At 41.0% G+C, this 12,470-nt stretch overlaps 1 protein-coding gene across 2 annotated transcripts in view; it reads left to right on the plus strand.

Annotated features, from left to right (window-relative positions):
- Window positions 1-2,424: 2,424 nt before the first annotated feature.
- The window catches only part of CSTF3 (cleavage stimulation factor subunit 3), a 50,629-nt gene continuing 40,583 nt past the window's right edge, over window positions 2,425-12,470 (plus strand). The window contains exons 1-3 of one of the 2 annotated variants that reach the window (XM_080594769.1): window positions 2,425-2,615; window positions 12,102-12,203; window positions 12,333-12,428. In XM_080594769.1, coding sequence (XP_080450895.1) covers window positions 2,586-2,615; window positions 12,102-12,203; window positions 12,333-12,428 — 228 coding nt within the window. In that variant the 5' untranslated portion in view covers window positions 2,425-2,585. The remainder of the gene's footprint in view (window positions 2,616-12,101; window positions 12,204-12,332; window positions 12,429-12,470) is intronic. The other variant, XM_080594770.1, reaches the window with a different exon arrangement.

The raw sequence follows: 12,470 nt of genomic DNA on the forward strand, positions 1-12,470 counted from the left end.
TAATACATTAGCAACATCCTGTTACTTTCATATCACCAGCGATTTCAGAATTGAAGGGCAGCTTTTCCAAGTAGACAGGCCTGTAATCATGTCTTCACTGCTCCAGTTACATCGGACCAGAAGCCTTGAGCTATTTCACTTGTGATTATGCAGCTTCAAAACAAATGTAAGGAACAGCCACTTTCTAAAATAACATTTGAGCTACACAGGAGTTAGCAACTAAGTATTCATTATAAGCTTAGCCGTAGCATCCCCATTATTTGCTCCAAGACCATCAGTAAGAAAACTCCAAATCAGCCTATCAAACAGGTCAACTAACACAAAACACTATTGTACTCAAGCCAGAAGACTTATGCATGAGACCCAAATTGAAGTTACATTCAGAAAAAAACTAGAATTAAGTTATATTCTATGTAAACTCTAAATTTAAGACTAGGAAACATTTTTACTTTGTAAGTAAAGTTACTTTGAAATATAACTTACAATTTACACACAGTTTTTGTTTTTTTTAAGTGATACTGCCTCTTGACTGAATCATACCAGAACACAAACATCTTAATTATTACATAAATGTGAAAAGTTTCACATGTAACTTCAAATCAAGGCAAGCTATCAGGGCTGAAGTGGTGAGGCATAACTTATCAACAAGAATTTAAACAGTTTTCTTTCTGTAAGCTATTGCTCCTCGTAATTTCCTCCAGCTAATACATTGTGGTGTTAAGAATGCGTATTACAGCTGCATTTCAGGCAAGCTATCACAGCAGCACTTGACAGAAAGGGGGCAGGCACTAGCTGTATTTACAGCAGCTGGGTTTTTGTCAAAGGCCTATTCGGTGTGCGGAATTACAGAAATGAAGAGCGACACCAGGTTAAGAGATAAAATATTTATTTGGGGGTAGGAGGGAAATGCTGTAAGAGGTACAAAGAAAAAGCCTAAGTAACATTAGGCATCATTCATTTCACTCTTTAATAACTTGCCCTACTGGATGAGCAAGATGTCACTGATGATATCAACGTCCAAAGCCGCCTTCATCATTTTAAGAAACTGAACAAGGTAATAGAGAAGCACCTAAAATTACAGTAGAAAATCCATATAGGTAAAACAAAGGAGTACCAGAAATCCTAAAAATCTAGGCCAAAATTTCACCAAGGCCACTGAAACAGCTGACATCCTGTAGGCCTAGAATAGCATAGGTATTGGGTGGTAGCAGTTTCACCAGCACTGCTTTAAGTGATGCCTTATAAGGACAGGGTTCCTACATTGGAAATGGAAAAACACATTTTTTTAAGTGAAATCACATTCGTATCTCAAATATTTTCAAAATGGAAGCTGTTGTGACGTGGAAAAACCCATGAAAAACAAGGTAGGCTGCTACCACAAAATCATCATTCTTTAAGAAATCTGAGACCAACACGGCTTATTTGTCAAAAGAGATTGATAGGCACACATGGATTTCTCCTATGAAGAACAAGATAAAAAATCTTCAGTACTGATTAAAAAAAAAATTACTCCACAGCCTGGTCAAATAAATGCTAACTCTTTTTCCCCCACATGCCACCTTTTTTCTTTTTGGTCAAGCTTAGGAGGTAAGAGTTGCTTTCCTTATGTCCTTTTTCCACACAACTGTAGCTTAAAAAGGTGACTTCTGGAAGACGAAGCAGAAAGGAACCCAAAGAGTACTAACATCAACTTATTTAAAGTATTTCTGCATAAATATGAGCATATTATACAAGTTTAAGAACACTTACACGGCTGTTTTGAAGGTAGCTAAGTCAGCTTTCACCCCAGCATCTGCCATGCCTGAATTTGTTTCCTACAGCTGCCCATTTCTCTGCAGCGGCCGGTTCAACGCCCCTCTCACGGACTGCAATTGCTTTGTACATAAAGTTTAGGAGCTTTAAGAGGAGCTGCGTCCTCGAGGTCTCCGGAGCTGCTGACCTCTCAGCCTGCCCTTTGCACTTGCCTCCTGCCTTAAGGAGAGCTCTGGTGAGGTGGAGGAGGTGGGCCTACTGCTAGCAGGCATCGTTCAAACGGCAGCGCTCCTGAGCGAATGTAGGACTGGGTTAGAGGCTACCGAGCCCCCTGGCAGCTGCTCAGCGTGCCCGGGGCTCTAGCAACGGGGCTCTAGCAACGGGGCTCTCTCCACAGCATGGGACGCGGGACAGCACTACACGCCCGAGGCGCAGCCCACACGGCCACGGTATCTCCACAACGGGCCCCAGCATTAGCGGGGAAAGGGAAGGGACCGAGGCTGTGCCGCCAGACTCCCTTGGGACTTGGGACTTGGGACCCGAGACCGCCTCAAGCCACCTCACCCCCCACCTCCCGCCCGCGCACCGCCAGGCAGCGCCCGCCGCCGTTGCCCCTTGCGGGCCGCTCCCAGCACGCCCCGCGCCGCTCCGCCCCCCGCCCCCGCGCAGAGCCGGCCCGCAGGCGCCGCGCCGCCATTTTGTGGGGAGCGCGGCCGGGGCCGGGGCCGTTGGCGCGGCAGGGGGAGCTGCCCGCGGTGGCGGCGCGGGGCGCTTTTTAACGGGGTTTTTAAGCCGCCGAGGGGCTCCGCGCCGCGGCTCTCTTTTAACCCGCCATGTCCGGAGACGGAGGCGCCGGCGACCAGGTGAGCGGGAGGGGGGAGGCCGCGGGCCGCTCCCTGAGGAAGGCCGGGGGGGGGCGGGCAGCGAGCGGGGCGCCCACGGGGCTCGGCGGGCGCTTGGGGTGCGGGAGCGCGGCCCTGCCCTGCTCTTCCTTTCCTCCTGCTCGGTCTGGCCCTGCCCGGCCCTTCCTTCCCGCTGCCCGAGCCCCGGCACCGCGCCCGTCCCCTCAGCGGCTCCCCCATCTTGAGGAACCGCCGCCGTGCCCTCAGCCGGGCCGCGCGGAGGGGAAGGGGAGCACGGAGGGGGTGCTCCCGGCGTGGCCCCTCGGTGCAGGGCGGCCCTCCCGGCCTCCTGGGGCTGCTGAGCCGGCCCTAACGCCTCCCCGGGGGCAGCAGGCGCTCCGGGGAGCTGCGCTTCGCTTTGCACGCCTCATTCAGCCGTGGGTAGTGGTCGCGTACGCCAGGGCTTAAACCCGAATAAGCTGTCTGTGCCAACAGGTCTGCAGGGTTTTATAAAGCCAGCGTTTGCCCAACACCTGCGTTTAACGTGAAAGGTTGTGTGCTTCTTGAGAAATACAGCAGAAGTACACCGCGTTTTTGGTCCGGAAGTATTAAAATTCAAATTAGAAACGAAATATAAAAAACATAATAATAAAATGTATCCTTAATAAAAGAACTTTTTTTGTGGTACACCATTCTTGCTCTTGGAGAAATAACTGCTGCTTCAGTTGGCTTTGGCTTGTTTTGTTGTTTGTTGTTTTTTTTTTTTAATATGCTAAAACCACATATTTGTCATATTTTCTTATTTTTTAGGCAGATGCAGTCAGGATTTTATGCTAGATTTTTAAGTCTAGTGTTAATATGAAGTATTCTCTACTTAGAGGCAGAATTTCGCTAAGTAGCTCTTCTTAAAAGTTAGGGCCGTGTTTAAAATCCATGTTATGCGGGGCAGTGGGGTGGGGGTGAAAGTTACTGGGAAGGGTAGAAGTGATTGATATCCCTACAGCTGCCTGTGGAGCCTACACAAGTTCTTTAAATCAAGTCAATGACCTAGTACTTCTTTTTTCAGAAGCTTTTCTTTGTAGAATTAAGGCTTTTTCCAAAACAGGTTATGCTTCTGTGTATCTGGGCCTGTATCGTGAAAGGGTGACATATAAACTCTTTGTAAAGTCACTAGTTTCTTGGGTAGGGAAGGCAAGAATGTAAAATACCCAGTTTCTTTCTCATTAGGAAAACATGCTGTGAATTACCAGCCTGTATGCTCAACATTAGTGAGGTTAGTAAATGTTTGTATGGTCAAGCGAGAGGTTCTTCAGAAAGGTTTACTTCATCACAAAAAGTAAGAACACATTACAGTAAAATGTTGACAGTCCCGATGTGTAATATGCTTCACATTCAAGCTACCCACCACAATATTTTTTTTTGAAGTTGCACTGACAGTTAATTGCATAATTAAACTCAATTAAAGTGGTGTCTTCATTTCTGTAACTTGTAATATATTACTGGGTAACTTACAGAGCAAATGACGCTGACTTAAGGCTTTATTTTCTTTTGCAAGGGAAGACAATATACAAAAGGTTGAACTACTGTCTATATACTAAAATAAAAGCTATTCTGGAAAGTATCATTAGCTTTAATGTTGTGCCATATCACAGAGGGTTTTAGCATTTAAAAAAATGCAAATTATTTGCAGCATATGTAAGTCATCTATTTTAATATATGGCTTGGATTTTTTTTAAGTCTATATTAACTTTCGGCCTTTATCAGGTTTTGATTACTGTTTTCACATTGGGTACAATTCAAATATAAAAAACTTCTACAGGCTTTGTTAAATCTTTTCTTTACACCATGCTCTTTATGAAAGCAGTATTCTGTTTTCCCAGACCTCCAATTTTGTTATGGTCAACTCCTTCCATCAGTTTTCTTCAGTTTCTGCACGTTGCCCTCTACAATATTATTTTTCAAACCCTGGCAGACTTCTGTTTCTTGTTCCTAATATTAAAATAGGACATAATTTAATATCGGTGTCTTGAGCAATACCACCATGAAGGTTCCCCACCCTCCAGCTGCGTTGTGCGGCAGGCAGGTGCGTTGGAAGCGTTGATGTGGCTCTAACGGCGGTCGTTACACAGTTACCTGGTCACAGTGTGTCTGTCCAAGAAGGAACAGCAAAGCATTGTGACTGGGGCAGTGGCGCCTTGCTCTTTTCTGCCACGCTGCTGCTGATATATAGCGTAGCCTAGTGCTGCTAGCCAAAGGTCTCTCTGACCTTACATGCACAATGTTCTTAGAGTTTTAATGGTTCCTTTCCGTGGGAAGCTGAAGATAGACTGAGTTTGGATTGCATCTGGCTTTCTTCTTTCACGTTTCCTCTGCTGCTTGCGTGACCAGGTTCTGAGTTTTCATGTGCCATTATTACTGACAGTCACATACTTCGGTTGGTAGAAGGGGTGACCACAGTTAGCTGTGCACAAGATGTGCATGTTAGGGTGTGTGATGCAGATGCTAAAGACCTTTCACAAACCAGAACTGTTAGCTCTGACTCACTGACGCTCAGGAGCATCTACATCTTGCTTCCTAGATCTTAGGACTTGGAGAGGACTTCCAAAAGCAGGCAGATGAAAAACAAATTGCCATGCTGTCTGCTGCGAGCACGAAGCTGTGGTAGTGCAGGAAAGAACGGAGAGCATGTTGAATGTAGCAAGGGTGGGAGAGTAAAGGTTTTGTAAGGTTAAAGTCTCAGATGGAGATTAGAAGGCTTTATTACACCATGTGCAGTACAGCTGGAACGTGCCTTCTCTGCCTTTAGGTTGAGCTTAGCTAAGCATTGTTAGGCTGCATGGCTGTGTGGTAGAGAAGGAGCTACCAGCTGGAGGCCATCTCCTCCTCGCACTGTTACTGTTGAACAGAGTGGGGTAAAGGAGGGGGAATAGGATGGGACGTGGGAACGTGATGCAGGCACCATTACTGCATGGACCGTTTTGGGAGTCAGAATAGTATCAATTCTAGTACCGTTTGCTATGCTGGACCCAAATAATTTCTGCAGAACCAGTTGAGTGATACCAGAACTTAAAATCTGTTAGGTCCCTCTTAAACTCATGGCAAGGTCTACATGATGTTTAACCAGCCATAATTTACAGGGTTGGTTTCTAGAATACCAAACACTTTTATCTGTCTATATTGTAGAAATCAACATTTCGTAGACTGAAAGGCAGCATCTCTTGCTGTTTGCTAGAAAATTCCATCATTTTCCCTGACAAGCTCTTCCCAATCTCTTGCATGTGTCAGGGTTAAAAAGAGTATGCACTTGCAACTATAATTTTTTTTACATTTTTTCTGGACCTTTATGTAATGTATCTGGTTTCATTTTGTGTGGTCATTGCTCCAGGTACTCTCAAAGAAGGCCTTAAATGCATTGTGCCCTTTCTGCCTCTTTCTCCCATGACAGAGCAACTTCTCGTATTCATTTAATAAATACAAAGTTGCCAGACATGAATTTTATCTGAAGACTTGAGGCAGTATTTATTTTACCCTTGCAATAGGTTACTTCTCATCTTTTTAAGTCTAGAAACATGCATTTTCCACTTCCTGTACTGGTTTCCGAGCTGTGCCTCAGCCTGCGATGCAGGTTACCTCTTATGAATATGAATCTGCTCCAAGACTGAGCTATGGAAAAAAAGTCTGTGTAGTTTCTGTGATTATAGAAAAGACCTCAAAAGAAGTATATATATTTTTTTGTAGTATTTCCTGTCCCTCTCTACTCCATTCATACCTTGTATCTGTTTGGTACAGTACATTGTGCAAGTCTCTGAATTTGAAGTGCGGTAGTAAATGCTAATGTAAGCAACTTAAGCTTAATATTTTAAAAACAGATGTTGGTGAGCACAGTGCTGAAAGCAAAGACTTATTTTTGCAGGATTGTGGGAGTTGAGCTTCACAGGAGGAGTCATTTGAAACAACAAAAAAAAGCTAGGAGCATCGTAGCATATATAGTACATAACTGGCTTTACTATCACTGTTTACAGTTACTGTAGGAACTGGTAGTACATAGAATGAAAACAAGGTTTGATGGCAAAAGACTTTGGACTTGGTGTTGCGGATGTTTTTCCATTTTTTTTTTGCACAATTGTAACCAAGCTCTATATTTAAGCTGCGTTTTCTGGGACAATAAGTTCCAGATACACCAAGAAGCTAAAGTGGAAAATGTCTAAATGCTAACATTTGGGAAATAGTCTCATGAGGAAAGAATGGTAATCCTTATTAATCTAAAACTCTTGGTTTGTACAGAGATACAACTTCATAGAAGTTTACCTGTAAAAGTATCATTTTAAAAATTATTAGATTAATATGCTGCGTTACGTCTGTTAATAGTGACCCAGTCTTAATGGGCAAAGATTCTTCCAAAATTGTGTTCACAGTTGAATTTCCTTAGTGGCCAAGTAGAAGGCAAGGTATTATAAATAGATTCAAGACTTGCCTATGGGAAATACTTTCCATTTTGGTATCATTGTTGTTTGTTGAACTCAGGAAAGACGCCAGTTTCCATGGTTAAACAAGGCAATCTGGAATACGGTGTGGTACTAGAATAACTGCAGCTGGGTGTTTGTTCTGGGTTAAGTAGCTTTTCCTGTCAACAGTGAGTTAAGTTAGTAGGGGGAAGTATGCTTGCTGGACACTAAGTATCTTGCTTTGTTTCCCCCACAGAAACAATCATTAGTACACAGAGAAAGTGCAGGAGGTCCAGGGCTGTGGTGTTTACTGTACTAAAGTACCGGATGTGCAACAAGATAAGAATTAGCAACTTGCTCTTTGCGTGTATAGCCATAACTAAGTGTGAAGGAAAAGCTTAGGCTAGGCAAATGTGTAATTTAACCGAATTGAGAAATTAACAACGTTTAAGGTGCCTGGTTTTTCCACTGCAAAAGCTCCTTTTGTGGAAGCAGGATGCTTTAAGCAATGGGATGCATTATATGGTGTGAGCAGCTGAAAGAGGTGTTTGGCCAGGTATTTTCTGATGGTTTGGAATCATGAAGGTTCACTGTCAGAGGCCTGGGGAAACTCTTAACTGATGCTTTTAGCAGTAAGGTGTAAACCAAGAATTTTTCCTTGAAGGTGATTAAAAAGAACTTGCAGTAAAGACTAAAAGTCAATTCATGTGTTCTTGTTCCCTCTGACATATTTTATGAATTCAGATGTGGCTCTTGTACAATCAACTGATTTTGTTGGAAGAAACATTTTACGTTCTTAGTATCTGTGAAACTAAGAATCCATTGCCATTTATCTGTGTACAACTAATGAAAGCTGTGAATCAGACTAGATGTTACAAATACAAGTACTGGCAGAGAACTTTAAGTGCTAAAATGATTCAGTGACCTTGAGCAGGTTGTGGGATTGGAGCCCAATTACACGGGAGGTATACTGAACACAGTTATCAAAAGAAAAGGACAGAAAGTACTTTTCTGGTTTGAATGCAACAATTCTTCGCAGCATTTTTATCCAGCCATTAAAGAAAAGTTAAAAGTTAGTATCCAATTTTGTAGTTTTTATGGTAGTTTCTGCCAATCTAACTTGGGACTGAAGTTCTATATTTTTTTGAATTCTGTATTCTTCATCACATCTGATCCTGGTAATGGGGAGCTGAGCCAGTTAGAAAGTTGATCGCTTTTCCTAATAGGTTTTTTTTTCCTGCTGATTCAACTCCCTGAACTGGCTTGGTACAGAATGAGGCAAGCTCAGGTATGTGCCTTAACCAGAGGAAGGGACTGAAAATGCTTATGTAGGGGCAGGATCATGTCAGTGAACAGCACCCGGTGGGTGAAGTATTTACGGTGTTGGATACTGGCTGTCGTGCAGGTGATACAAATAAAAGTACGTAATCAAAAGTCATGTGTTCCCAAGCTGTGATTAACAGCAGCTCTAAGCGCAGGGTTAGTTAACATGCAGTTTTCGAGACTGTGATCTTTCTAGTTGTAGTTGAGCAAAGTTAAAAGTCTCAGCTCCCTGCTCCCCTTCACTGCATGCTTACATTAGACGTTAGTCCTCAGAGATTTTGGCGTGTCACTGAACGCAGGTGTGTACTCACTCACCCAGCTCTGGCAAAGTGGTCCGCACTGGAAAGCCTAAGCGTTGATTTCTCCGGCGTGTTGGGAATGATTAGGCATGAAGGTGAAAGGTAATGAGAACTTGTTTTAGTTGAGATATAACCTGAACACTGGTTTGCCTGCAGTGTAGTTTGCTCTACATGTGGATGGCTCTTAGAAGATTTTATTTTTTTTAACCCAGAGAAAAGGAGAGGGAATGCTCACTGGCCTGAAGAGTTTGGGCATTTTCTTACTGGTGACGTTAGATATAAACAATACCAAACAGTCCATCTTAAAACCCTGACCATATCTCATTTATCAGTTCTGCGGAGCTCCTGTGTTTTTCTTTTGTTTGCATGGATAACTTTTTCTGCTGATGCTAAATGAATACTTGCTAATTTAAGAAATTAGTTCTTCAACTTCTTTCAAATAAAAGAATCAAGATTTTCTTATGCTTCCTACATGGATTAGGAGTCCTATATCACACATACAACATTAATGTAGGATTACTGGGATTATGCATCGTGTCAGCAGTTATTTTTGCAGTAGCTTAATTTATTGCAGCCATTCTGAGGTTATTGCCCTATATCTGCATGGGTGAAATTAACTTCCTGGAAGCCCTTAACTGTTTTGCAGCAGCATCAGCTGAGTTAAGAGTGTCACATTGAAAGGTTTGAGGTAATACAGCTGAGCTACTGCTGAAAGAGTTGAGATGCACTACAATGCTCCATTCTACTTCTTCCCGTTTGGAAGTGACTAGTTGCAGTAGAGAACCCGGTGGTTGAAGAAATGTTTCAATTGTTGTGTAGCGTAGAGCAATAAATTGTAGCCAGTGTTAATAGTGCTCCTAAAAACTAGGCGTTTCTGTCTAATTGAATAATGAATAATCTGTGCGTGCTTGAATATTTGAGAAAAAGAGATTTCACTGAGCCAGAATACAATGAGAAGCAATGCTTAACCACTGCTGTGGGGCAAATTTGAATTTAGTGCTTTACTGAATAAAAAAACCTGCAGTTTTGGGTCATCTGTAGAGATAACTTACATAAATTGTTTTTTAAGTTTGGAAAATTCAGATTCAGTGCTGTCGTCCATAAGTTGAAGTAAGCTCATGCATGCGTGTCTTTTTGGAAAAAAATAACGTCACTAGTTCATTTCATACTGTTTCACATCCTAGAGCTGTGTTACTTCAACTACTGTCTGCAGTATTGCCCAGTCAGCATTTCAATGGACTTAGAGATGTAAAGATGTTCATATGGAGATTTATAAATTTACTACTTTTGAACTGTCAAGATTGAGCTAAATTTTTAAATGTAATTTGTTATGAAATTAATTTTACAAATTAATTTGCTGTGGGATGTGATACTTGCCTTCAAAGTTACACTGCTTTGCACCAAGCAATTACTGTTAAGAATGACTCAGGGCTGAATTAAAAAGAATAATGGTCTTCATACATAAACTCCTATAAAACACGTTCTACGATTTTTTTCTTTCCCTTTCACACGACTGCTCGAACACATCAGTGTAATGCTTCAGCAACATTCTTGATCATTTGTCCATTTTACAAGTAAAAAAAAACCCACTAATTTGAAGTCTTAAGGCAAATAACTTGATTTATATCCTGCTAGTAGGACTGACAGGAAAATTAGTAGTGCTGAGAAATATTAAAAATACAGTAACCTTCTGAAATGATTAAAGTTGAATTATCACATAGAACAGAAGTAACTTCAGTATAGTAGTATATCTGCAAAGGTTAATAAAACTGAATTGGGGTGGAGGGAGGAAGAGGACCTGCTGAAAATAAAGTTGATATTCCTAGGTAGGAATATCTTACTTGCAGGCTTACTGTGTTTGCTATCTTCAGCTTTTTCTTGTTTTAAAAATCATTGTGTTGCACAATACTTTGCTGGCAGCTTACCTTCTTATAACGCTACTGTAATGGTTCTGTTTATTATTGCATTGAGGAATAAATGATTTTCCAGTAAAATCCATTAATAATACCTTGGGTTTTTACTCTTAGAATGTCTGGTCCTCAGAAGTGATGTGCAATAACGATGCTTGTTAATTTCATGAGAAATCACAACTCTGTAGTGTTATACATGTCTAGTTGCCTTCTCTTTTTTTTGTGTATGATGAAACCTTTGATAGAGGTGAGCATTAGTTCTCTCTGTCCTGCTTACTGTCTTTATAATCGTCAGAGCTATATATTGGCCTAGATGCAATATTAAGAAGTAAAAGGACTTCCTTGAAATAATCTTACAGCAGCTGACAGGGTTTTCTTAGTGTTCTGTACAGTAATAAGTCACCGTCCTCCTGTACAATACAGAATGGTATATTATAACAGTAAATATGTAGATAACTTGTAAAATTTCTCCATAAATATTTTATAGTAATAGTATAAATACATATTATTACTGCATGAGAGCAAAGCGCACTTAATCATATGATTTGGAACTGCTAACAACTGCCTGAAAATGAGCCAAGTTCAGAACGTTCGTAAAAAAAAAAAAAAGTACAGAGGTCAGAACAGTATTTCACATTTAAAAAAGCTTCATAGCATTTGGGGTTGTAATAAGCATGCATTTAAAAGGCTTGAGTGGATGTGATCATTATAGATAGTAATTCTGTTTTCATATACTTCATGCCAACAGCGTTAAATGTAGGGATTTTTTTCTGGAGATCCTAAAGATATTTCCACGAAAGCAACTTCAAAAGAAAATTTCAACCTATACTGCAAGAGTAGCTTTATTAACAAGTTAACATTCAATTTAGTATAGATTTTAGTATCAAAAAAAGGTTTTAAACTCAAATCTGAATGTCTCAGTGTAAAGAAAATGTTTTATGGTAGGTAGTGTCAAAGCTACAGGAGGGCAACTAAGAATTTGCTGATTGAAAGATCAGGAAATGAACCAAAAAGAAATTGTGCTTAGATAGCATGTAAGTGTTGCTGCTAGAACTGTCATCTCCTAGTTTTGTTGTTAAATCTGTAACCTGTGATATGAAATACTTACTGTCTTGCCTATGCAGAATGATTCAAGCAGTAAACTGGATTTGTTTGGCTGAGGGCTGTAATACAAAAATCAGTTTGAATTTACTTAAGCCATCTTAAAAGTTTCAGGTCAGTGAAACTGTTTGAAGTTCATAGTGCACTAAGTTTTCTGGCAAACTTGAGTTTGTTCTAGTGTACTAAAATGACTTAGTTTAGTCTAGCTTTTTGCTGGCTTACCAGATGTGTAGAGCCTGTGGTAAGAATACATTATCTTACTGAAACAACTTGCTTTTACAGATAAAATTACAATTAGCTCCAGCATAAGAATCTGAAGTCTGGAATGTTACGTTGTCAGTGTGTTGTCATTAGCTTGACCTTGTAGCTGGGATTGAATCTGTGAAACTCTACTTGTGATCTCTTATGTCTTCTCTCTAATTTTTCTAGGCTGCCGAATATGTCCCAGAAAAAGTGAAGAAAGCTGAAAAGAAATTAGAAGAGAATCCATATGACCTTGACGCTTGGAGCATTCTCATTCGAGAGGCACAGGTTTAGTGACATAGGATTACATTTCCTTATCTATGGTCCACTCACACTATTTGGTTCTGGAGTAAAATCAGCATATTCATTTACATAAATCATAATATTGTAAATGCTGTTTTGATTTTCAATTTTTAGAATCAACCTATAGACAAAGCACGGAAGACCTATGAACGCCTTGTTGCCCAGTTCCCCAGTTCTGGCAGATTCTGGAAACTGTACATTGAAGCAGAGGTTAATATTTTAACATTCTTTCTTATATAACATTTAATAGGA

Source organism: Anser brachyrhynchus (assembly GCF_964034855.1).
Source record: "Anser brachyrhynchus genome assembly, chromosome: 5".
In the NCBI taxonomy this organism is placed as follows: domain Eukaryota; kingdom Metazoa; phylum Chordata; class Aves; order Anseriformes; family Anatidae; genus Anser; species Anser brachyrhynchus.